Here is a 25,848-nt window from a genome sequence, read left to right as displayed (position 1 = left end):
TATATTAAATGACTATTTTATTTACACACCCTATTCATAAATAATTGAATCCTCTTTGTGACTGCACAATGATTCCTTGAAGATCTCCTAATGATTACACTGAAGTGACTAAAAGTGGATTAGTGGGCTTACTCACATCTGTGTGTGACCATGTTCTCTCACCTATGTGCTCATACTCACACGTACACACACACCAGAGGGGAGGCGGGACTCCTGGGGTCTTCTGGGCTCTCAGAGCACCCACACTTGTCACCCAGCACCAACGGGGCCCTGGTGGGAAACTGTGCCCCCTCCCACAGGTGTGAATTCGTGACAGCTGGAGAACAAAGAGCTGCAACCCAGGGAGCTCCCGCCCCGCCCCTCGCCCCTCTGGAGCTGCTCTCCTTTGTTCACCCTGGAAGGCATCTCTTTGGGTTTGCAAATATTTTAATTCACAGAAACTCAAGGAGGGGGTGGGGGTGGGGGGCTGGGCTGGCGCACTGGCTGTCCTCCTGTCTTTATCCAGGCTTTCTCCAGCCCCCGTGAGCGGCAACAGCATTCTAGAGACATGCAGTGGTGTGCTAGTACCATACACACGACAGATCGGACGCAGCCCGCAACAGCGGCCAGGCTGGTGGCCGGGGGCCTCTGGCTCCTCCAAGTCTGGGCCCTGTCACGGAGCTGCGTGGGGCTGGTCGGCTCAGAGGGTCCGCACGGCCACTGGGTAGAGGAGGGACAAGTGCTCGGCCCCTTTGATGGGCAGCTTTCTGGTGGTATAGTAGTGGATGACTTCCGGGACGCTGTCGAACGGGGGGCTGTTCTGACCCAGAACGTACTTCTCTTTGGTTTTGGCCAGTTTCATGTGCATAAAGCCCTGGTTGCTCCTGTGAATAAAACACGGAGGTTATTAGGATCTGCAGAGTGACAAACAGCCATGCTGCTCAAGCCCAGATGAAATGTAGCTGCACCTCAGCTCCCCCAAGCCCAGCACGGACTAGGAACCAGCAACAAACACTGCTGGAGAGTCTTCTGGACCCCGAGAGCTTCTGGAGGCTTCCTCAGGAAAACAACCCCCCAGGGGCGCCTGGGTGGCTCAGTCGTTGGGCATCTGCCTTCAGCTCAGGTCGTGGTCCCGGGGTCCTGGGATCGAGCCCCGCATCGGGCTCCCTGCTCAGCGGGAAGCCTGCTTCTCCCTCTCCCACCCCCCTGCTTGTGTTCCCTCTCTCACTGTCTCTCTCTGTCAAATAAATAAATAAAGTCTTTGAAAAAAAAAGAAAAAGAAAAAGAAAAAAAAAAAGGAAAACAAACCCCCAGACTCGGCTCCTCTTCCTATTGCTGATACACACAAGTATTTAAGGCTTGCATGACAGGTGCAATGTATGTGTAAGTTCCCAATTCCCTGACAAGCGTGCAGGACAGGTCATCACCCCCAGTTTACAGATGAGGAAACAGTGTGGCAGGGATGACAGGCGAGCTGTTTTCCAAAAATTGATGCTCCCCTTTCCATAGTACTTACTGTCACTAGGAAGGGGTGGCCCAGCCAGGGACTACATTTCCCAGTCTCCCTTGCAGCCATTGCAAACATGTAACTAGTTTTAGCCAATGGAACGTGGTGAGAACCTGTGTTCTTCCCCCAGCTCTGCCCCTATGCAGGCACTCTCTTCTCTGGGCTTCCTCCGTCTGCTCAGTGAACTTGGCCTCCTCCTCCAAAGCCCAACCCGATTGTTTCCTCTACCAGGAAGTCTTCCAGGCTCCCACAAGTAGGGCTCCTTTCTTCCTCTGACTGCATTGAGCATACTCATGCCTCCATCAGCACTTACTTGGTTGAACTGCAATTACTTATTTATCTTCCTAATTCCTGAGAGTTCCCCAGAGCAGGGCCCAGTCCCTGTGCCTCATGCAGCCTGCTAGCTACATCAGCACACTGGGGTGGCATAGTTCTTGGATAGCAATGGCCACACTGCTTCCGCCTGGCCATAGCAGACCCCTCCCACTTCCCCCCCAGGTCTCTGGCCACATCGGATCGATCACTCCTCTGTCAATCTGCCTTTGTCCAAGCCGCCTTTTCCCTGCCCACTCAGCTCCAAGCCTGGCCTTTTATGATGTGTTGCTGCCACATCTGCTGATGCCTGGTTTCCAAAGCACAGTCCAATTTACCTCATGTTTGTCACTTAGTGAGAGAGCTGGGACTCTGACCTCCTGCTGCCTTCTCTAGACCCTGTCCCTTGGCACTGAGAACTTGTGAGCAGCCCTGGGGGCCTGGCTTCCGGGACACCGAGGCTGAGCTCCATGTGGACACAAGTTTGCAGGCTTCTCAGCTCCAGCTCTCTTGCTCCAGCAGCTCCCACAGGGGCAGTGGAGGGCTCACACACATCTTTTCCAGGCAGGACTGGGCTCCCCATGCTCACCAGCGCCTGCTCTATTAATGTGTCAATTTGGACTCCAGGACCATTTTCAAATGGCAGAGCAAATGCTTAATGAAGTGCGGGCACTGAGCAATACATCTGCTCATAATAATGTATTTAGAGATGTCACCCTCAGCTTAAAGGAAATCGTTCCGAGAGCAATTATGTTTCAAGAGAGAATAATTCCTGTAAAGAACTAAAATTTAAATCAAGATTTTTTAAGGCTGACAATGTTCTAATTACAGAGCCTGTGGCAAGTTCTGCTCCTCAGTGAAGGGTCATTTCATTGGAGAATTGCCTCAACACATCTGCGAAGCAGGAGGCGTGCTTGCTTCAGCTGTTAAAAGGAAGCGGTGTGCATCACGTGAAAAAGGTACAACCCCACTTAGGTGAAGACTAGCTACCCACCACACTGGAGAGAGCACAGAGCTGGGCCAGCCTGGAAAGGACGGGAATTGCTTGAACGAAGTGCTGAAATTGTGTGGCGAAGGAAACTGGGACTAGTTACAAAGCGCTCAGCTCCTTCACCTGGAGAAGGGGTGTGACACCTGGAGAAGTGGTGTGACGGGGCAGAGCGCGGGCTGGAGCAGGTGAGCGGCGGAGCAGAGCGGGTGTGGTGGGACGGTCGTGCGTCTCTGTGTGAGTGGCTCACACGGGGCGATGTTTTGGGTGCCAGACCACTGGGCTTTAACGACTGTCACACATCTAGAGCTGGGGTGCAAAGCGTAGGATGTGTTCGCCGCAGGCCCAGTCAGAATGTCACAGCTGTGCCCACAACGCAGGTAGGAAGTTGCAGGAAGAGCGGATTTAATTTTTAAGGAGGTTAGGAAAGTAACTCATATGGTTTAATGGGACGTTTTTATAGTGGCCGTTCTTAAAACATGCAGCAAGGGAAGTGGGCAGGGATGATGAGGACAGCTGACAGAGCCAGAGACAGAAGAAGCCGCATGGTTCGCTGGACCTGAGGCAGTCCTTTGGGGGTGCTGGGCTCTGTCCCTGCATCCACTGATCTGTGGGACAGGCTAACTGGATGACCTCTGAGGGTGCTTCTGGGCCTAAGGTCCTGGATTCCACGTGTATAAGCATAAGCTGTTGCCCACTCTGTGAAGGCGTCCTGCAAAAAGGCGCCTGGAGGCAGCCTCATGCCCCATTCCACTGCTGCCCATGGCCCCGTCTTATTCTCACGGGACACTGGCCCGAATGGTCGGCACAGTCCATGTTTCCTGAGCACTTCTGTGATCCAGGCTGTATGCTGAGCCCCGAGGCTTAGACAGAAGGTGGCCAACCCAGCCTCACACAGCAATCAGCAGTGGGGCTGCTCCCCTCCTTGCTGGGCCTTTCCCAGGGTCCATGCTCCTGACCTCAGTACCATCCGGATCTAAGCAAGAATCCTACTTAGCCCTTTGCGTTCCACATGAGGCCAGGCAAGGTGGTAGGGGAGAGACATTTGACCCTGCACAAGAGACTCCTCAACTCTGGCCTCAGTCCGCAGGTGCTTAACCCACAGAGCTGATGGTGGGCCAGATGGGACAGGGTTGGCACGGAAAGGTCATCCCAAGCATTGGGGATGGCCTGTCCTGACTGCTGAAGCTCCCAGCTATGGGGTCAGGGTGGTGACCCATTACATGGGGTTGGCAGGCCTTGAAAGGTGAGCAGGCTTGCTTTTTGAGACAATCTGTCAAACTCTGACTCACGAAAAGGCCAGGTAAAACCTTGTCAACACACACCCAAGAAATGTGTTATTTTTTTTTAATGTGTTATAATAATACATGCTGATCGGTGATCCACAAGGTCCCCACGAGTGAGATGTTACCCAATACTAGCTAAAGTTTTAAACAGCTGGGAAGGGATGGCTTTAATGACTCCTAACTCAGCACAGAAGACGTGTAGCATGAGAAGAGAAAAAAATGAGAATTTCTAGGGAGAACATAGTGTGCATCAGATGACGAGCATGCCCGGGGATGCTGTGCCTGCTCTGGACAGAGCTTCTGGAGCTAGAAGCCGCCTGGGGACCATCTCCCGTCACCCTCTTGAGGAACTTGGGAGGAAACTGAGGTTGGAGAGAGCAACACTCTGGCCCAAGGCACACAGCAAGGTGGGCTGTAGCTACAGCCAGAACCCAGAGCCCTTGCATCCAGGACCGCGTGGGCCAGTTCCCAGGCCGTGCCACCTCCCCATCATCACTTCTGGGAGGGCACTGGTCCCCAGGGAGCTTGGATAGGCTGCTGCCGCCACCAGGCTCCTGCATCAGTCCTGCCTCCTTTGATAGGACGTCTTCTGAGAGCAAAGTCACAATTAGGGGTGTCTCTGGTGGCTGACCTGTCTAATGAGTCATGTATGGCTGGTGGAGGCTGGGGGTGCTGGGGCTGTCACTGCGTTTAGATCGCTCATTAACATCACAAAAAGCACCTCCTCATCACCAGGATTATCAAACGTGCCTGGTGTGCCGGGCCTAATAACAGGCCCCACCTCGTCTCATAATCATGGGCTTTAATAAAACATCACTCAGCCCGCAGCTGCCGGCCCAAGCAGGGTACAAGGCCTCACCTCTCGCTTTTAGACCTAATTGCCTGATGCATATTTCATGAAGAATTCTGAGTAATAGTTATGTTAAATCGCTTCTTTTCATGATGAAATGACTTAAAAATACTTGCATATAATATTTATGCAGGAGAAGGCAAGGAAATTGCCTTTTGGGACTAGCATGTAGGACCTGGTTACAGGAATCCGCACACAGCAAGGAGCTCTGGTTCCCCTCTGCTGAAAGGTGGTTGGGGAACGGCTCCCTTGACAGAGATTCCCAGAATGCTGTCCCTTGGCTCAGAGCCAACCAAGGCTCCCCAGTGCCACCGCATAAGGGAGGCGACCCATGCCGCTCACACCCCCAGTGTGCACCAGGCATGCAGCTGAGCCGGTGCTATGTGTTAGCTCACGTAAGCCCACAGCAATGCTAAGCTGGTGTAACTACCACTGTTTACAGATGGGAAAACCGATGCCAAGTTCCACAGGACGTGGTGGGGCTGGGATTTCACTATGGCTGTCCAACTCTAAAGCCTACGTTCTCTTCTTAGTCTGAGGTAAGCATTCAGGGATCTGAAGCTACCACTGCAGCCTCATCTTCCCCTGCTCAGCCACCAAACCAGATGGATCCAGGTGTCTAGGTGGGCCTTTGGACTCCTTCTGCCTTGAGACGTGGGTTCCCTGCAGCTCTGTGAGCTCCTGAGGTCAAGCATCCTGTCTGTTCATTGTGACGTTCCTCAGTAGGCCAGCTTTACTTCCCTCCGGGCCCTCGGCACCTACCTGGCCCACAGCTGTGTACTTGGTCCATCCGTCCACTATCCATCCAGCCATCAGCTATCTACTGAGGGTCTGTCCTGAGCCAGCAACGAGGCCCTACATATCCTCCCCTCTGGACTGTAAGCTCCTGAGGGCAGGCCGGTGGCTGTCCTGCCCTGTCCCTCAGTGTGGCCCAGCTAGGGTAGAAACTACCACCCCCAAGGCCGGATACAGTAGCTGCTCTGTTGGAAAAGCTAGGACAGCCAGTGAGGACCAGCTGAGCAAGCTTAGAGAGGGGCAGAGCCATGAGGAGCACCCAGAGGTCAGAAAGAGAAGTCTTCCCTGAGGGAGGTCACAAGGAAGAATGGGTCAAGCCCCTCTTTCCCCCAGTTTCTATAAGAAATCCTTCCAGGGGCGACTGAGCCAGCCAGTGCCCCCTGCCCAGGCCTAAAGAAAATAGGAGACACAAACAGAAGACAAGTTCCCTCCTAAAGCCATGGTCTTCCTGGGCATTTGAAATACCCTCAACAATCAGTTCATCAGGGGATGAATTGTTGCAGTTCCCCTGCCCTCCGTGAGCACAACGCTAACCAGTGTTCACCCGCAGAGCCCAGGCCTCTGTTGGGGCAGAGACGGACACAGATGTTTGTGCTGAATCAATGCGGGGGTAGATAGGGCGCCTGGGCGGCTCAGCTGGTTAAGCGTCTGCCTTCAGCTCGGGTCATGATCTCAGGGTCGTGGGATCGAGCCCCACGTCTGGCTCCCTGCTCAGCGGCGAGTCTGCTTCTCCCTCTGTGATCTCTCACTCTCACTCTCTCTCAAATAAAATTCTTAAAAAAAAAAAAAAACCCAAAACAAAACACCTGGCCCCTAACGCTGATCTGTTGCGACCCTGGGTGAGGGAGCCGGCCTGGAGGGTGACCATGGCAAGGTACCTCCTACCATCGTGGCCACCGAGGGGCCTGCAAAAAGGCGTTCCTGCCCTAACTCCACCCGGCGGTTGGCAATGCTGCCTCTGCAAGGTAAGATACCTCAGATAGACGGCTCTGTGATTCAGAACGTCTGCTCCCCTCCTACCTTCTCTTTGACCTCCAGCAGGACTGGATCTGTTGCTGGGTATGTGTCTACACAGAAATTCTTGTCACCATACCTGTGAGCAGTGTGTAGCTACTCCAGAGAAACATGCTGTGAGAGCCCTGGGCCAGGTGGGAGAGAAATACTCAGAACTCAAGTGTCTCAGGGGACAGGAACCTGGCTGCCATCTCCCGAGGGCCTACTGTGTGCAGGCTAGCATCCGCAGATGCTGGGACCCTCCAGCAAAGGGCCCAGAGCCGGGCACACAAAGATGTACGACAGTGTTAACAGTCCCCCTCAGTCCACAACTGGACCGATCTGTGGCTTCAGCAAGATGCTGCAAGGGCTGGCATTACCTGCATGACAGCCATGGCACAGATGACAAGACCAAGGGCTGGAGGGAGAAGCAAGCTGCCCGGGTCACAGCAAGGGGACATGAGGGTGTTCTGAGCCCAAGGGCCAGGACGTGAGCTCTTCTACCCGTGTGATGGGGGTCTCCAACTGCACTGCATGGAGCCGGAGGACTGGAGGCTCCCTCCAGCTGACATGGTCTAGGAGTCAAGGGAGCTGGGGGAAGGGGCTTAAAAAGTCACCTGGCAAATACCTGCATGCCGCCCACTGCCTTCCGAAATATCCTTCAGTGATAAGCCTAAGATGCACGTGCCAAGTTATGGCGAACAAACGTCTAAATGTAAATGCTGCTGAGCTCAACGACTTGATTTACAACCAAATAATTAGACTTTCAATAAATGCATCAGCAGCGATTAGGCTTCCTGGGCCGCCTGGGCATTTCTCAAGCTCTAAGCGGGTGGCTCAGGGTGAGGCCCTTCAGTAAATCATGACAAACAGCCATCTGCAAGCAGGAGAGGTGGCAGGTGCCTCTCCTAGCAAACATGGAGAGGCATAAGGTTTGCTTTGTGCCATACAAAGCAGCAGGAAGGCCAAAATGAATCCATTTTGGGCAATTTTCTCAGGAGAAGACTAACAACGTTTAGACAGGAGGATCTGAAGGATCAAGGCTGACAAGAGAGTGAGCCTCCCATTACTGGAGGTGTGAAAGCAGGAGGGTAATAATGCCTGGGGGTCAGGCCAGGTGACTTTTGCAGGCCCCTTGTTCAATATTCCCAGCGGTCCTCAGGCTCAGCCAAGCATACATGAAGACTGCAGGAGGAGGGGTGGAGGCGCAGGGGTGGGGGTGACATGTATGAAATGTGAGAGCTTTGGAAAGGGGCAAGACGGTGTAGACTGTTTTGTTTGGTTTCCCCTTTTACTTCTATTTTTTTTAAAAGATTTTATTTATTTATTTGAGAGAGAGAGAGAAACAGCATGAGAGGGGAAAGGGTCAGAGGGAGAAGCAGGCTCCCCGCTGAGCCGGGAGCCTGATGTGGGACTCGATCCCAGGACTCCGGGATCATGACCTGAGCCGAAGGCAGTCGCTCAACCAACTGAGCCACCCAGGCGCCCTCCCCTTTTACTTCTAAGTGAGGACTTTTCCAGGAACTCGAATGCCTTTCTGTGTTTAGGACAGGTGGGGTTGGCGGGGTGGCTGGACCGAAGTCAGACCGGCCTGAGTTCAAACTCTGATCCCATTGATGTCATTGGCTGGGCAAATCCCAGTGTCTCCATTGGAAAGGGTGGAGGAGGTCTCTCTGGCACTAAAGTTCTCAAGCCAGTGAGGGACATCTCTAGGTGGGTGGGGGCCACCCCAGCAGCAGGCGGGAGGACTAAGGCAGGGCAGGATGTCTACCCTCATGCAAGACCAATAGAGCGCTGGGCATAGCAGATCCGCAGGCTTAGGGACAGCACAATGACAAAAGCAGTCCTAACGCCTGTGCCCACAGATGGACAGAATGCATTCAGCCCAGAGTGGGCTCCATCTGCCAGGACAAGCCCTCCCCAGTCCACACTCTGCTCGGGGCAGTGATTCTCCACCGAGGTGAGTTTACACCTTCTGGGGGTATCCGGCAATGCCTGGAAACTCAGGTGCTGCTGGCATCTAGGTGGAAGCCCAGGGTGCTGCTCAAAACCCTACAACGCATAGGACAGCCCCTACAACAAAGAATCGTCCAGCCCCAACTTCCAGCGGCAACAGGTTAAAGCCCACACTCACTATTTTCCAGTGCCTAAAAATCTGCATCTATGAAATGGGAATAATGAGAGTCCCCCCCCACAGTAGTTATGAGGGTAAGTGAGAACGTCCTTGTGAGTGAAGTGTGAATGCCTGATAAAGGTTAGGTTGTCTGGCTCCACATTTGAGGGCTTGAGACGCAACACAGAACTGGCCAAACAGCTTGGCTGCAAAGGGCTCCAAGCTGTTTCAAGGCCCAACCACCGCCCCCCTCCCCCGCAACCAGCAGATCAGGGGGACATGCCAGCCTGAAGGAAGCTCTGGAACAGGGACCAGGCAGGTGGTGGGCAAAGGCAGCTGTGGGGGTGAGCACCAGCGGCCGAGGAGAGGACTTGGAGGGGCACAAGGAAAGCAGGACAGCTCCTGAAGGAACCACCGCCTGTGGACTCAGGGTCCTCCAGACCCGTGTCTGAGTCCCTCTCCTGCCACCCCGAGCTGTGGCTCCCTCGGCCTCAGCTTCTGCATCTGTGGAATGGAGCTTTCATCCCCCTATCCCCTGCAAGGGCTGTCTGAGCTGGGCAGTGCATGAGCAAGTTTGGCAGGTGCTGAGGCTCGGGGTTCTGACATGGCTTTGTTTCCACCCGCTCTGCAGGAGCTGTGTACAAGTTACTGCCCATCTGGTTTGTCTTGCTGGCTCCATGCGGTCTGGGCTGAGCAGTGAATGTGTCTTCCCGTCTGTCTGGTCTATCCGTTCATTGCCATGTTGGCAGCCTAGAAGCCATGGATGGCCAGGCAGACTCCTGGCTGCAGGACCACCTCCTCCAGCTGGGCAGCCTACCCGGCTAGGGTAGGAGGCCTAGGTTCTGGCCCCAGCTCTATCACTGGGTGACACTGGGAAGGGTATACTTCCCTGACATCAATTTCCCCAAACATCAAGTGGTATTTCATAGCACTCTCAAAAGCACATTGTTACACACAGGGGTCCACATGAAAACAGAATAGGAAAGATGAGGAAAGAAACTTCTGTGCTTAAAAAATACTGGTCAAGGGCACCTGTGTGGCTCAGTTGGTTAAACATCTGCCTTCGGCTCAGGTCATGATCCCAGAGTTCTGGGATTGGGCCCCACACTGGGCTCCCTGCTCAGCGGGGAGTCTGCTTTTCCCTCTCTCTCTGCCCCTCCCCCCACTTGTGCTCTTTAGGGCTCTCTCTAAAATAAAATCTTGAAAAAAAATACTGGTCATACATGATCTGTGGTATTTATTAAGTACCTATGATGTGTATTGCTCTGTATTCACCATTTCTGAGGCAGACAGATACCAAGCAGAGGCTTTTGAGACTATTTGGTTCTCTGCCCTCATTTTACAGATGATTGAGAGGCCCAGAGGGGGTGGAGGTTTGTTCTAAGTCCCCAGTGAATCAGCAGCTGGAATTCCCCCATACCCACCCCCATGCCATCAGGTGTAGGGATGCTTGGCCACCACCAGTAGCCTTTATAGGCTCTTGTCGGCAGGGATGGGGTAAGGCAAAGTGGAGGGTGAGGATTTGGGAGGGGTCAGAGAGGAGGAGGGAAGCAGCAATCATCCACACCCTGAATCGCATCCTTCTCCTTAAATCATGGGCTTGGCCCCTACTATCCTCCCAACCCAACTCCTGTCCTGGTGGGGGCTTCCCTTGCTTACTGACAGAGGGCATCCATTAGCACAGCAAGGAAGGGACTTGCCCACAAAGCACCTAATCCAACTTACAGTTTTGCTTCAAAAAAGAAAAAAAAAGTAAAGAAAGAAAATCCAACGGGGTCTTTAAAGACTGAAAGTTAAAAGAGATCCATCTGCTCAGTGACCCTGCACCTAACCTGAGGGTAGTTTTCTCCTCTCTGTAATTTCAAAGGCACACGGTTGACTGCAAGCCACCCAAACATCCTGGCCAAGGGCCTTTGCAAATCATATAAATGACAGTGCTTCTCAGTGGAAAAACTCCCAACAGTCCTTGGAATCTGGGCCTTGGTTTCTTCATCTGTGAAATGGGGAGTAGTTTTCAATGTTCCCTGAAGTCCACTGAAAGCAAGTGAAAAGAGCTTGGTACTAGACATCAGGAACCTGGTCCCAGCCCTGGCTCCTGCCCTCTCAGGCCTCAGTTTCCCCATCTCTACAATGAAGGGACAGGACTAGAGGACCCCTGAGGTCATGCAAACCTGTAAACCCTTGAAGCTTGGCACATAGGAGAAGCTCACACCACATGATGAAGAAGGAATGACTACTTGGATATGAAACAAAAGGACTCACCTTCCTTACAGATGCCCCAGAGTCCCAGGGCTGGAAGAAGAGTATATGTTTCTCAAACGTGCCTCAGAATGCCCACATCACAGTCCCTCGAGACTTGTTAAACCTGAGGCTCCCTGGGCCTCTTTGGAACCAGATCTGTCTTTTTTTTTTTTTTTAAGATTTACTTATTTGTTTTGATGGGGGGAGGGGCAGAGGGAGAGAATCTTTCAAGCAGACTCCCCACCGAGCATGAAGCCCGATGTGGGGCTTGATCCCACGACCCATGAGATCATGACCTGATCCAAAAGTCAGATGTTTGACCAACTGAGCCACCCAGGTGTCCCTAGAATCAGATCTGCTTTTAATATGCTGAGATTCGGATGTACATTCAGGTTTCAGGACCCCATTCTACTTCTATCCCATGATGGAAACACCTTTGTAATATTCACAACATTTAGTGTCCAGCTTTTGTCCCTTACCCTCAGCACTGGGGAGCTTACTCCCTACCGAGCCAACCCCTTCCAAACTTTGATGGCTCTGACCATGGGAAAGTCTTTCTTGGACTTAGTGCAGCTCACTGACCATAGCCTCAGCTCCAAGCTCCGGTTCCTGCAGGCCACAGCCATTCCTTCCACCCCAGGAGAGCCCCTCAGAAGACAGAAGAAGCAGGAACAGACCCGGGGCTGCTCTCTCTCTCCAGTTGTCCTCACAGGGCAGAATCTCCTGTCCTTTCCCATCCTGGTCACACCTGCTGTTCACTATCTCTCATGCACTGGGTCTTGCAACTGGCATTGTCCCTGGTGGGTCTTTCCAGCTTTGCCCTCAGTCCTGCTGTCTGAATATGACCCCATCATCAATGTGGACACCCTAGGTCTTTGCTAATCTCCTTTCTGGTGTCTGCTGACCTCCTGAGGCCACGTCCTCCCAAGTTCCAAAGGAAAGGATCTTTCAGACATGCCAAGTGTTATCAGGTGAAGATAACATTCACTTCCTGACCAAAACCAAAAGGAGCACCAGGTCCAAGAACATTAAGAAGCAAAAGCCCACTGGCTTTGGCTATACTCAGAAGGTTTGCAAATGCAATTTTGAAAGGTCAGTCAGCCCTCAGTAATCTGGGCTCTGGAGGGTGAGTCCTCTGGTGTTGCGCATTCATTCTGGCAGCTTCTTGACAACCTCTGCCCACAGGGTGGAGAATTTTCTCAAAATTAAATCTCCAGCTCTTTGCTCCCTAATGAAATTGATTTCTGCCTTGATACACAACAAAGCTTTCATTTTATTATTTGGCTAGGATTTGACCACATTAATTACAGTTTTTTTCAGCATGGCTGCAAGTAATTGGGTTCCAAAAAGTTACTTACTATATGGAACTGATTGCTTTTAAGCACAACTCCCACAAAAGTAAAACAGTCCACCCTATTTCTTCATACATACTTTTTGGTTAAGATTAGAACAATTCAAGACAGAAAAGGTATTTTTCTGGCCCCAAAGTATGAAGTCCAAGCAGGATTATGCTAACATTTGAAGACTGTGGGTCTGAAATTTGGGTGTGCCCAGATCACTGGCTCTCATGGTGTCAGAACCCCTCTCCCGTCCCGCATTTTTCATCAGTTGTTGGTATAATTCTGCCTGCCTCAGAGGACACTCTGCAGAGGCCTCTTCCAATCAACTTCTCCTAGGTACCTGGGACTGCAAAGAGCCTGCTGGGCACTGTGTAAACGCATTTCTCCCTGGGACGCTACATCCAGCTTGGGTGCGCTATACACCTTCAGTGTCAAGTGGAGAGGACAGGCACACAGTCCGCCCTCTGGCAAAGTGGGAGATCAAAAGAACGAAGACCTGGGAATGCGGAATGCTGGCGTGGCCACAGGGAAGTGCCATGTCTTGCTGAGCCTGTTTCCTTGAGGGCGAAGTGGGGATGCTATGACGAGCCAGAGAGAGCTGACGGGACTTCAGAGTTTCTAAGGCATGTCTGTCCATAATAGTGTTGTTCCCCTGGGCTGGGGTTGGGGAGTCCGAGGGCTCACATGGTAGGGACAATTGAAAACTCCAGCTGGGACCAGAGTAAGAAGGGATACTGCAGAGACCTCTCCTCCAATCCCAAACTTAATTAACTATCCTTCTACCTTGCTGTTACTTCTCAATAAAAAAAATCATCCTCCACAGCCCTGATCCAATGCCAACTCCTCCAGGAAGGCTTCCAAGATGCCCCTGGTCAAACTTAACTTCCTTCCTCCTCCACTTATTCTCTGCCACATCTCCCTATATCACAGCACTCACCTGCCTGCTTGTCCCCTTGCCCAGACTACCAGCTTAGAGTCTAACGTGCCTTTGTCTCCCTGCCCAGTTAAAGGCCTGGAGCACAGTGGGATCACAGCATTGACAGCCCTAGCTGACTTGTTTGTTGGCCCTGCCCTGAAAGTCTGCTGAAACATGGCAGGCTGGTTCCCATGCTGCCTGGGACCATGAGCAGCGTGTGCACGTTCAAAAGGAAAACAGGGGGAAAAAAAGTTCTAATTAAAGCATTTCTAATAAGCTGGCTTTGCCAAACCAATTGTTTCTGATATTCCTCCTGGGTGAAGTAATATTAAAAAGAAGGAAAAAAGGCATTAAAAGCGGCAGAAATCACCCCTGGCTGGAAAGCAGACAGTGGCCGCTCACTCGGGAAGCTCCCAGGACAAAGGTCTGAGGCACAAAGAACCGGGGTGGGGAGGCCTCCGCCCCAGCAAAGTGGAAGGGTGTGCATATCTGTGAGTGTGACACCGCACACACACTCGTACACAGCAAAACATCATGTTTATAGTTTTAACCTTTCAACTGTGGGAGCAAAGACGAGAGCTATAAAATCTGACACCCGCTTTTATAAATCTGCCTCAAATACCAAGAACGCTTATGCAGAAAATGGGAGAAGAAAATATAGCGCTGTGGGGCTCAGAGGGTGACAGTACCTGGGCTCTGCCAGCGACTTGCCACAGGACTCTGGGGAGGTCTTTTTCCCTTCCTGGGCCTGCCTCTCCCATCCCAAAGCCAGGGTCTTGACCCTGATGATTCAAGACCCTTCTGACTTTAAGGGCCTGAAGGTCAGGGAACAGCCATCCCACATCTTGGGATTTTACTGTACGAAGCTATTTGCTTCAAGTCCTGCCAAATGCCTCTAAGTGGGGGCTAATCGTTATTTCCTCAGGGGGCCTTCGAGTTATTTACCTAGCTAGGAGCAAAGTAAGACCACAATCCTTTCCTGGGGCAAGCACAGAAGCTCTGCAAATAATCCCACCTGCATTAGCACAGCCTCTGAGTTGACAGAGAGCTTTCCTTCCTCCCACCGTGTTCCTGAGCCTGGAGGCTCAGGAGGCTGGGAGCCGTGAAGCCACCTGCTGGGTGACCATCACGCAGGGGGCAGCAGTGGGGGATTCAGACCCAGGGCTTCTGGGCCCCCGCTGCATCCTTCTCCATGCTGCTGCCCCTTCGCTGACGGCAGATGCGAGGTCTTTATCTGTCACCATGGCCGGTCCCCGCAGCACCCATATGCCCGCCCCAAGTCCCCAACCAAGCCATTCCCAGATGGCTTTTGCAAAAATATTATTAAACAAGTCATATTAACAAGATGTCAGAAATATGATTGGAAAGAAATGTTTTTCTCATTTGGAGAAACCACCCAGTGCCTCAGAGAAGCTGTCCGGGGGTGCGAGAGGTTTCCTGGCGACCGACGGGCAGTTGGAAAGACTCCCCTGGCGGGCGAGCCACATGGGCAGATTTATGCGGGCTGATATGAGATAATTAAAAACCATCTGGAAATGGACTCGGGGGACAAGGGAGCTCTCAGGGGAGCAAAAACTGCATGCGTGGCTTGGTGGGGGGGGGACAGCCAGCCTGTCAGTGGGCGTGCTCGGCACTGGCGGGCCAGCAGGAGTGCTGGAGAACAGGCTGGCAGTGTGAATGCAGGTGCCTCTCGCCTCTGAGTTCTGGGCAGCAGTGCAGAGTGCGGCTGAGTTAGGGGGGGTGTGTTTTCCAGGGTCTTTTCAAAACTGGCCACCCCAGGTCCATGTTGCAACTGGCGACACCGCCGCTCATCAGTCATTCAGTAAGCTGGATGAGGTCCTGACTCCGCCCTCTCTCAGCCCCATCAGTCCCACCACGACATGTGCTCCCCTCTCCTCCTGCTGCCCTAGTCCTTTCCTGCAGACCCCCAGCAGCCAGCCTGCACCCTGATCTGCCTTCCAGACACATCCATGGTCAGATGGGTCTTCTGAAAACCTGTCTCGCCAGCTACGGAGGCCACCATCGTCCCTTGAGAGCTGGCCTCAACAACTTCCCTCTGTGCCACCAGATCCCCAGATGCCCCCAGCTTCTGCTGCTTGAGAGTGGACCCAGAGAAGAAAGTGGACTCTGAAGTTGGGTCATGTATCCTGACACTGTCACTTCAGAGCCAGAAAACCCCAATGTTTTCAGATTCCCACAAGCCGAGGGAAGGAGCCTGGGGTCTCTGGCCATCTACACGTCACCCTGGGGAAGTTGCCAGGCAATGGCTTTGTGGCCCAGGTCCTGCTCAGAAACTCCGGCTGTGGTCCTGGGGCTACAGACACTTGCCTGGGGCCCTGGCCGGGCTTCTTGGGCCCAGGTGGAGGGGAAGGGTTGGGGGTTTCTGGTCAGAGAGGGTCCCAGAGAGCAGAAAGGGGGCACTGATTAAAGCCCAGCTCTTCACTCGCAGCGACAGAGTGAGCCCCCCGTTTCTGCATGTGTAAGATGAAGGTAATCCTTCCTGCCCTTCTCACCGCACCGCATGCTAACTACCAGGGTGGGAGGGTTTGATATGTAGAACTCAGAGGTTCACTGTTGTCAGTTCGTCCGTGCAAGGAGCGTTTGAGAGCCTCTGTCTGGCCTACAGTAGCAGCTCCTAACTGTGGCATTTCCTTTAAACCTTCTAGAAGAAGGCACACTGCATGCTAATTGAGCAGAAAGTTCCTTTTTCCTCCATCAGCCCATAAAGGAAGTGAAATCTTCCACATAGTGAGAGCAAAGACACAGACCTCCCCCAGCTCCAGCCCTGTCCCTGCTGCTGCCCTGTCTCAGCCCGACGCAAATGCTGCCAGAAAACAGGGCCTGGTCAGGAAGCCAGGAGGTGGGCAACTCCTTCCCCTCTCTGGGTCCCAGTTTCTCCATCTGTACAGGGCATTGGGCAAGGTGATCTAAAACATCTCCTTCTGGGGGCACCCGGGTGGCTCAGTCAGTTGGGTGTCCGACTCTTGATTTTGGCTTGTGAGACTGTGAGATTGGCCTGTGTGGGCCTGCATGCTCAGTGGGGGGTCCGCTTGGGATTTGCCCCTTCTACTCCCACGCACTCTAAAATAAATAAATAAGCCTAAGTTAAAAAAACCCTCTTTCTGTTCCCCAAATCCCAAGATTTCTGCTTAGTGTACCAGAGCTGCTGCCCTGGCTTGCCACAAAAATGCTTCCCCATGAGAAAATGAGGAAATGCCTGTTGAGGTGCTCAACATCTTCCAGCTGGGAAAGCAGAGAGGTTAAGTGACTTACCCAAGGTCACACAGCCAGGCTTTGACTCTAGCTCTGTGTGATTTGAAGTCTCAGTCACAGCAATGCAGGGTTTCGAGTTGCAGCCTGCATAAACTCTAAAATCCCACCCTAATAAAGGGAAGTGGATGTGGGCGTGGACAGAGACTTCTAGGCTAGACCCAGATAATCCACAAGGCTTTGAACCGCACTGAACTCTTTCCTCAACAACCTATAGCTCTCCAAAGTCTATAACAAAGACTGTGAGTTACCACTCGCTGACTGACTGAGCACTTACTACATGCTAGGCACATGCTAAGTGTCTCACACATATTGTCTTTTCATTAATATATCTGTAAAACCCACTTTACAGATGAGGAAACTGAGGCTCAGATATGTTAAGACTCTTATGCCCAAGACCACCTTGCTATTAAGAGGCAGAGCTGGTGGGGTGCCTGGGTGCCTCAGTCGATTAGACATCTGACCTGTGATCTCAACTCAAGTCTTGATCTCAGGGTCATGAGTTCAAGCCCTGTGTTGGGCTCTGCACTGGGTGTGGAGTCTACTTAAAAAAAAGAAAAAAGAAAAAAGAAGAGGCAGAGCTGGGGTTCGAGAGCCCATGTCTTCTGCTGCCAGAGCGGCATCTCACAGGGGCAGGAGAGGGTGCTTCCTGGTGGACGGGATATATTAGTAACTGTGCATTGAAAAGTAGGAAGCTTTTTCTCCTGTGCTGTTGTTTCCCCAGCAAGGGTAGGGCCTTACCCTGCCCACCCACAACTGCCTGAATCTTCCCTGGATCAGGTCAAAGCCCCCCTTCCCTCCCACCCTCATACCCCGCCCCCGGCCCAGCACCTCCTGGGGTCACTATCTGCCTGACCACCTCTTTCTTCTGTAGGCCCCCCTCCTCCAGCCCTCACACCCACCTGGCAGCTTGGAAAGGTGTGGAGTCTGAGGGTCCCTCTCATTAGAGCCGGGCCGTCCTCTGGGTGCACAACCCTGCCTTCCTTTAGGCCTTGGCCTCAGGGGCAGGGCTGGGAAAAGGGTACTGATGAAGGAAGTCCAGGCATTCTGGGGCTGGAGGTCATGCAGTGCAGAGAGCTCAACAACCACTGGGGAGGCCCTGGTGTGGTTGGAGGGACTGTTCTGGGACTCTCCCTTGGGAGCAGGCAGCTACCCTGAAGTATTTGGAGCCTCAGTTGTTGACCCAACAAGGGATGCTTCCATGGTAGAGGGAAGTGAAATCTGTGCTCCTCGCTGAAGGCCAAGGCCTGAGCAGCCTTTTCTCACCCCCCCCCCCACCTCCTCACCCTGCAAACCTTTATTATTTCTTGCTCCTGGCTGTCAGCAGCAACAAACTAAGATTAATCACTTGCTTGCCTGCCCAGACCCAGACATGCCTTCTGTTTGAAAACTCTCTCCTTTACTATATAAATCAATGAAGGGAGAGGAGGAAGAAAAACAACTCTAACAGCAGTGGGCCCCCAGCACCCCTGGAATGCAACCCATCTGCTCCTCCTGGCTGAGCTACACCCACCACCCGCCCCTGGAGCCCCGGGAAGCCTTTGTTGATGGAGACTGGCTGCCCAGCACACAGCACAAACCTGTAGCTCCGAGCAGAGCACGAACCAGAACCAGCCGGGTGTCCTTAAGCAATCAGAGCAGGAGGCATGTTCTGGATAAATGGTCCGGCCCCCTCCTCCCCTACCTGGAGGAGGAGATGGGGCCCTAGTCTTCCCACCATCCTTGGAACCTAGGGGGAAGGCACCTCATCCTAACTATGTGAAGCCCGTAACCTGGAAGCAAATTTACTGATCAAACCCCAGGCCTTCATTCTTTGGACGCAGGAGGGAGGCACTGGCCCAAGCACCCAGGAGCAGATACAGCCAGGCCATGCTCCCAGGGCTTCTGACCTGGCCCGGCACTCTGCCCAGTCTGCCTCCAATGTCTAATAAGCTCTGGGAAAACTGGGAGGAGCAGAGACCGGCATTACACTGAGCACCTGCTGTGGGCCATGCATCGGGCCAATCCACAGAGCCACATTACTTCTTACAATAGCTTTATGAGAGTGGCCGACACAGTTTTCCAGGCAATGATCAGGGAAGCAAAGTCACTTGCCTAGCATAACACAGCAGGTAAAGGACGGAGCCAGGATTCAAACTCAGGTTATCTCTGACTGCAGAGCCCATGTTCTTCCTTTTACATCTCGAACAGGGCTGCCCTGGAACGGCCCGCCCCTGGGATGCCTGCCCACAGGCTGCCTGCCTCCCAGGCTCTTGGACTGTGCTAGCTTGAGTGGCTGTTTGTGGGCATGGGGGAGGGAAGGGGGACTCGGGAGGGCAGAAGCGGTGGTTTTTTCCTGGATAATACTCATGGTGCACCCTGGCTCACTAATGGCTCTAGAATCCAGCTCTGAGGACATGACTGCTCCTTGTTCAGAACCTTCAGGGACCCCTGCTACCTTAGAGGAGAGGGCCACAAGTCCTTAGCCTGGAGAGTAGGGCTGCACCTCTCCCCAGCTCCTGTGGAAGTGTTATTTGTTGTTCTTGCACAACAAATAGGGCCTGCACTTCCCTGCCTCCATGCATTCCTCTGCTTGGGCTGCCCTGTCTACAGGATGACCTGCTCACCCTCCAAATACCCCCTCTTCAGATGCCTTCCCTCTTTCACAGCCCTGAGCCCTTTCTGCCTTGAGTAACCCTACAGCAGTCCTGCAAGTATATGAGTATATGAGTTCACGTGTACATATGCTCTCCCCTTGGGCTATGAGCTCCTGGAGGGCTTGAATCCAATACACAAAGGGTACTGAATGGGGCAGAGCTTATGGGAGGGGATCCTGAATGATCAAGACTGAGTTGCAAATTGAGGGAAACAGGTCAGACCCCAAAAGCATCTCCTGAGGTCAGAATCTGGGCCACATTTGCAAGGGTGCTGTGCAGTTTCTCTGGGGATTTGAAAGGTGAAGGCCCCTTTGTGGGGGTTCCTGGGGCCATGTCTCCCACTGGGGTTGGAACTCTCACTGCCTAAAGAAAGCTGGACCTGGGCTCTTGTCAAAGGAGTATTGGTGTCCCTACAAGGACTTTCTTTTTTTTTCTTGAGAGAGAGGGGGGCAGAGGCAGAGGCAGAGGATCTTAAGCAGTTTCCACGCCCACCACAGAGTCCAATGGGGGGCTCGATCTCACGATCCTGAGATCAGGACCTGAGCTGAAATCAAAGAGCTGGACGCTTAACTGACTGTGCCACCTGGGAGCCCCCCTGCGAGGACTTTAAGTGCCACTCTGTCTGCCTGCTCCCAGGGATGGGCCCAATGCAGGCAGAGCCTGCCCCGCATCTGGGGAGGGGAGCCCTGGCACTCACCCTGCCTCCCTGCCCCCACCAGCTGCAAACCCTCGTCTTTGAAGTCCTATTTCCCTCATCGTGTCCAGATTCCTTTGCGAAAACTCATGAAACTGGAACTTGCAAAAAGTCATTCATAGTCCAAACTGCCTGAAGAACCCTTTTAATGAGATTTTTCAAGACTTTTCATCCCTTTCCCCTACTGCCTGCCTTTCCAGACAGGAAGCTGTTAGAGTGTGGTGTTTTCTTGCCAATATCTAAATGCTCAACCCCTTGCTTCCCTGAGGCTGGAGTGAGTGTTCTGAAGGCCAACGTGTCTGTGAGCAGCCGAGAGGGAGCCTAGTCAGGCTGGAGAATGGGAAGAGGGAGAGCTCTGCAGGGAGGAGGGGATAAGGGTAGTGTTCCAAAGCAGCTAGTCAGGATCTCTGTAAGACTGCTCCATAGGTGGGGGTGTCTGCCAGGGAGGGGATCTAGAGGCAGGCGGGTGGGGAGTGCAGAAGCCATCTTGGATTGCCATGAGTGTAGAGGGTTTTTGGTGGCAGATGGCTGGCAGTGTGGGCCTGTCGCCCCACAGTGGGAAGCAGTCGCCATCTCTTGTCAGTGTGGTCTGGGTCTTAGTCTCCCTACCCATGAAGCAAAGGCTGGATTAGATGGGCCTCTAAGGTCGCTTCCAGATGACCTCTGACCTGGTATAATTGGGAGGGGTGGGAAGAGACCAGGTTGGGAGTCCATGGCCTCCACTCCAGTCTTGGAAGTTCATTCAGCTGCCTTTACCCTAAAATGAAGAGGATGATGCTTTTTGTCCTAGCCACCTGGTGGGGCTATCCTGGGGCAAACACATCGGCCTTCTAAAATGTAAGGTGCTGTAGATATGCAGGGAGACAGGGTCAGGAAGTGGGGCTTAAGCATAAAGGCAGGTCCCTCAGAGTGCACTTTAGTGGCTCCATCACTAAAAATGGAGTCTCAGCTCCTTTGTGAGGCACAGGACCCACCAATGGCTCTTCTGTATCTCCAGGGCTTTGCCTGGGCTATCCCCTTCACCTGAGATTCCCCCCACCTGGTCCCTGCCTGAGACCACTTACCCTCTCTTTAAGGCTCAAGTGCACCAGCAGCTTCTCCTAACCCTCCATGGCAGGGACTGCCCACCCCCGTGCCAACTCTGGGTCCCCAAGGCCGCCCATGCAGACCTGCGTGTAAGAAGACCAGGCTGCACGGGCCAGGCTACGAGCTCCTGTGGCCTGAGCCGAGCTGTTCTCATCTCAGCTCCCCATGCTGCCCTGCCCAGTACCTGGTACAGGAGGCTCTGATAAATACCTGCTGAGAGATGGACAGATGGGGTAGAGGGCCCGTCCTCTGAGGCCAGATTCCCCCAAATCCTTTCTCCACCCTAGGACATCCTCACAGCAGGACCTAGGGTTCATGTGAAAACATAGCTGGAATTCCAATGTCAATCTGCACCACGCTCCTGACAACACCGTGCGTGGAGAATGCCGATCCTATCCTGCCCCCACTGCATAGGTCTCAGGGATCTGAGAGACTTCGTACCTCCCATGGCGGCTGGCAAAGTTGGCACTCGGTCCAAGCAGCCGTGACGTTCAGTACCAGGGCCATTCCCTTTGTGGTCAGGGTGATTAATGCCAGGTATCACTCCCTGGCTGGCACCTGGTCATCATGAACTAGGGCCACTCAGGGGGAGACAGGCTGCCCTGCCCAGCCATAGGATGGCCTAGCCCACCTCCTCAATTTTGGGCTTCTTCAAGGGAAATCTGACCACGTGAGACCACTCATCTGGTCTTTGGGATCTCATGGCTTTAGACAAACATGCAAAACTAAACCTCCAGCACCTGTGGGCATCCAAATTCAGGCCTGATGGCAGATGTTCTTATCTGGGGTTCTGGCACAGGCTGCTGGCCCTGGCCCTCAGTCTCTTCCACCTCCTCCCTGACTTAGGAGGTGCAGGGGATCTGGCCAGAGTGCTCCACAGACAGGGAGGAGCTGAGTCCAAGGACACGGGAAATCCAGGGAGTCAGAGACACCTCGATGTCAGAGGTGGAAGAATCCTTAGCAGTCATCAAAGTCCCGTGAACAAATGTGGATGCTGAGTCCCAGAAGGAAGGAACTTGCCCAAGGTCACACAGTGAGCAGTGATTAATAGGTCAGGACTCCTGTCCAGAACTCTGGTCAACAGGTCCTCTCTGCTGCCCTTAAAAATGGCCTTTAACGAAACCATTACAGTTTCCCAGGTTGAGAAACTGGGCAAGCAGGATGGGACTGATATAAGATAGTGGTTACACTGCACTGGTTGGGCTAGAGGTGCTTTCCCTCTGGAAGAAGAGCATCGTCACCCCCTGTGCACAGAAAAGGCTCCAAAAGGTGCTATGACTGCCAAGGCCATAAGGCCATGGAGTGGGGAGGCCTGTCCCTTACTTTCTCCACTGCAAGCATCCCCGACTCCTGGACTCCAAGCCCATTACTGTGAAAACAGAATCAAGGTGCTGTCTGTCCCTCAAGAGTAGTCCAACCCAGGGAATGGGGCACACCTGGGATGAAAAAGAATTGCACTCTCGGGGCTGTGATGGAAATACTCTCCTGGAGACCCATCACAGGTGGATTTTAGGCCTGTTTGCATCACAAAGGGCACATTTCACAGGAAACTGGGAAATGGATCCCGCAGGTACCGTGGTATGGTCACTTCTGCAACTGGCTTGAGAATTCCGTTTATGGTCCCATGTTGCTGCTTCAACGGTGACACATCCTGGGTACTCAGGAGGCCAAGTTCCCTTGCAGGCAGAGCTGTGTTGGGGTTACCATGGGGCCCCAGTGTCCAGCCGGGTCTGCCCAGCAAATAAATAGGAACTTAGTGGGGCCCGGGCCCTCATGGAGGATCGCCAGGCCTGGTATGGGTTGCTCCAAATTAGCCATTTTGGGAACACTCCTCTGGCCAGGCCCCAGACAACAGGATTCCAGGAGGAAAGAGAGTCACAGAGCAACTCCTAGAGTGCCAGCACAAGGAAAGTCGCGCTGAGGAAGCCTAGGGGGTAGGCAGGCTGCCTCAGTCAGCGTGGAAGGGCAGTGACACAGGAATCCCGTCTCTGATGTCACCTGCTTCCTTTAACCTCTCCCAGCCCTGGACAGCACACTGCACCTTGAGGCGGGAAGGCGAAACTCAGGAAGAATGGCTCAAGAGCACCTGGGTTACTAGGTTACCTTGGACAGTGAGGGAGGAGGCGGGACTGCACGGAGCAGTGAGCTGTGAGCAGCTGAGGACCTGCTGGTCTCTGTCAGCATGGCCCACGGTGTGCACCTGTCCCCCATGGCCGCTCTCTCCTCCATCCATGACGGGCTTCTAACTCTGCTCACTCCCAGCCCAGCCTCCCAGCCCAGCTGCAGTTCAGTATTGAATTCTTTTCAGCTGAGATAACTGAAATGACTCTTCAAGCCAATGGGTCTGACAGTGAACAACGAAGTACAGGTGCTGCTTGTCCTGAGTGCCCTCCCAGCTGGTTAGAAATCCCCTCCATGTTCTCCCTGAAGAGGGCCATCCAGCCCCAGTTGTACACCCCTAGCGATGAGACACTCACTACCTGTTGAGGCAGCTTTGGATGGCTCTAATTCCAGATCAGATCTGACTGTTAAAAAACTTTTGCTCTCACTGAGCTGGAATCTGCCCGCCCATAACTCCCACCTGGGAACCCCCAACCGCAGCTGCTCCTCTGCCCTGATCGTCCTGGAGCAATCTGTGGCTTCCACCATGTCTCCACACATCCTCTGTTCTCCAGGCAGACTTCAGTGCCTCTGTTTGCTGCCCATGCCCTGCAGCTTGTCACGGTCCCTCTCGGGGCAGAGCCCAGCAGACAGGGTGGGGCCAGTCCTGAGCAGAGAGAGCAGGCCAGTCTCTCCCTCCGTGGCTGCACTGCTGCTACGGTCTACACGGCCGGCAGCCACATCCCAGCAGGCCCGTTCTCTATCACATGGCCTCTAGGAACGGTGACAGAGCAGGGAGGAAGCCAGGCAGAGGGCTTCATTGCTCCTGCTAGTCTGTGCTGGCCAAAGGGCCTGGGGTCCTTAAATCCCAATTCTGTCACTAACTTTGTGTCCTTGGGAAATCTCTCCTCTCTCTAGGCCTCAGTCTTCCTATCTGTAAAATGGGCTTTATTTATTTATTTTAAAGATTTTATTTATTTGTTAGAGAGAGCGTGGGTGAGAGAGAGAGTGAGCAAGCGTACAAGCAGGGGGAGCTGCAGGCAGAGGGAGAAGCAGGCTCCCTGCTGAGCAAGGAGCCTGATGCGGGACTTGATCCCAGGGTACCGGGATCATGACCTGAGCCGAAGGCCGACGCTCAACTGACTGAGCCACCCAGGCGTCCCTGTCAAATGGGTTTTAGACAATCTCTTGGGTCCCATTCAGTAACAGCACTGAATGATGAAGCGCTCAAGCAAAAAGCCCTCTTATTTCAGGGCTGCCTATCAACAGCGATGTTTCACGGGTCAGAAAGACCCAACAGTTTACAAAAGCAGCCACAGAGGACAACACCAGCAGGATTCTTCCTGGCTCTTCGCAGCGCTCCTCACCACCTCTGCAACACACATAAACATTAGACCTGTCCCAACAGCAGCCTGGGACACAGGGAAAGGGTTGTTCCCACAGCGGCAGTGGGCCGCCGTGGAGAGTCAAACAGCCGGTCCTGACTCCTGGCCCTGCCCCTTGGGGGGCCCCTGTGAGCCCCAGTTTCCTCACCCCCCCGTGAGCCTCAGTTTCCTCACCTGCAAAATGGAGACAAATGTTTCTCATCAGAGGACTGTTGTGAGGTTTGAGAGACGGATGAGGTATGCTCAGAGCTTCATTTGCGTCCTACCTCACAGCAGATATGAAAGCTATTCTTGGGTATTTAATATTAAATCCTAGGAAAATGCCCCTCCTCTTCTGGGACAGAGAACATTAAAAACCTCCTCTGTCTCCCAGGAGAGTAAGTTCAAATTGAAAAACTGAGGCTTGAAATAACTCATGCCGGCACATTCCCGGGGGAGGGGACACTGGCGAGTCTTGTGCCCCAGACACAAGAGCCAGGCAGCGCTTCACTTGAGGCTGCCGAGGGAGGCTGAGAGGGTGAGTGAGGCTGTACTCACTTCAGGGAGAGGGAATAGTCATGCTTGCTGGTCTGGCTGTTCCGGACAAGGTAGCTGCACTCCTTGCAGAGGCGCAGAAGGTTCTCGGCGTCTCCTCGACTGATGGCTCCGTGATACCAGCTGGGGAGAAGGGAGAGGGTCAGAACCCAACACAGACCTGACCCCCAGAGCACTTGATACCCTTGCGAACTCCTTGGGGAGGCTCGGCCCCCTCGGAGGGCAGCTGGCCTGTCCCAGTGTCCTCGTCACAAGGCAGGGGCACGTGTGTGGGGGTGTGCATGTATTCAGTTCTTCAGTACAGAATTATGTGTCTGCTCACGTGCGATCCTGGGGAGAGGAGGAGGAGGAGGAGGAGATGAAGCAGGTGGGGTGTGGTTTGGAGCTCATGGTAGGGACTGCTATTTTAAGCAGTAGCCAGGGAAGCCTTCCGGAGGGAGTGACATCTCAGTGTGGACCTGCAGGAGGTGAGGGAGGAAGCCACAAAGGCCTGTAGCTGGGACAGAGCGTTCCGGCAGAGGGTGGGGCAGCCAAGGCCCAAGGCAGGAGGGAGTGCCTGATGTGCCTGGGAAACAGCTAAGAGGCCAGCACAGTGGCAGAGAACCCAAGGGGGGTGGGGTGGGCAGTGTGACCCATGCGGCCACCGGGCAGGGCCGGGTCAGGGTGCCTCGTGCACAGGGAGAGGACCCTGGCTTTCTCCGTCTGAGTGACATGGAGGTCATCAGAGGGTGCTGACAGGAGGGACACGTGCTGCCTCTCTGTGACATCTGCGGGACAAGTGGGCAGTGCTCATCACTCAGGAAACTAGGAGGTTGGGCGGGAA

At 53.5% G+C, this 25,848-nt stretch overlaps 1 protein-coding gene across 1 annotated transcript in view; it reads right to left on the bottom strand.

Annotated features, from left to right (window-relative positions):
- The window catches only part of SHB (SH2 domain containing adaptor protein B), a 136,021-nt gene continuing 110,173 nt past the window's right edge, over positions 1-25,848 (bottom strand). The window contains exons 5-6 of the mRNA XM_025888510.2: positions 25,029-25,148; positions 1-863 (exon numbers count right to left, since the gene is read on the bottom strand). Coding sequence (XP_025744295.1) covers positions 680-863; positions 25,029-25,148 — 304 coding nt within the window. The 3' untranslated portion in view covers positions 1-679. The remainder of the gene's footprint in view (positions 864-25,028; positions 25,149-25,848) is intronic.

The sequence above is a fragment of the Callorhinus ursinus genome, unplaced genomic scaffold, assembly GCF_003265705.2.
Source record: "Callorhinus ursinus isolate GAN/ISIS: 27379988/994484 unplaced genomic scaffold, GSC_fseal_2.0 scaffold24, whole genome shotgun sequence".
Taxonomy (NCBI): Eukaryota; Metazoa; Chordata; class Mammalia; order Carnivora; family Otariidae; genus Callorhinus; species Callorhinus ursinus.
Note: the sequence above shows the minus strand (reverse complement) of the source record. Positions and strands in the feature narration are given on the sequence as shown.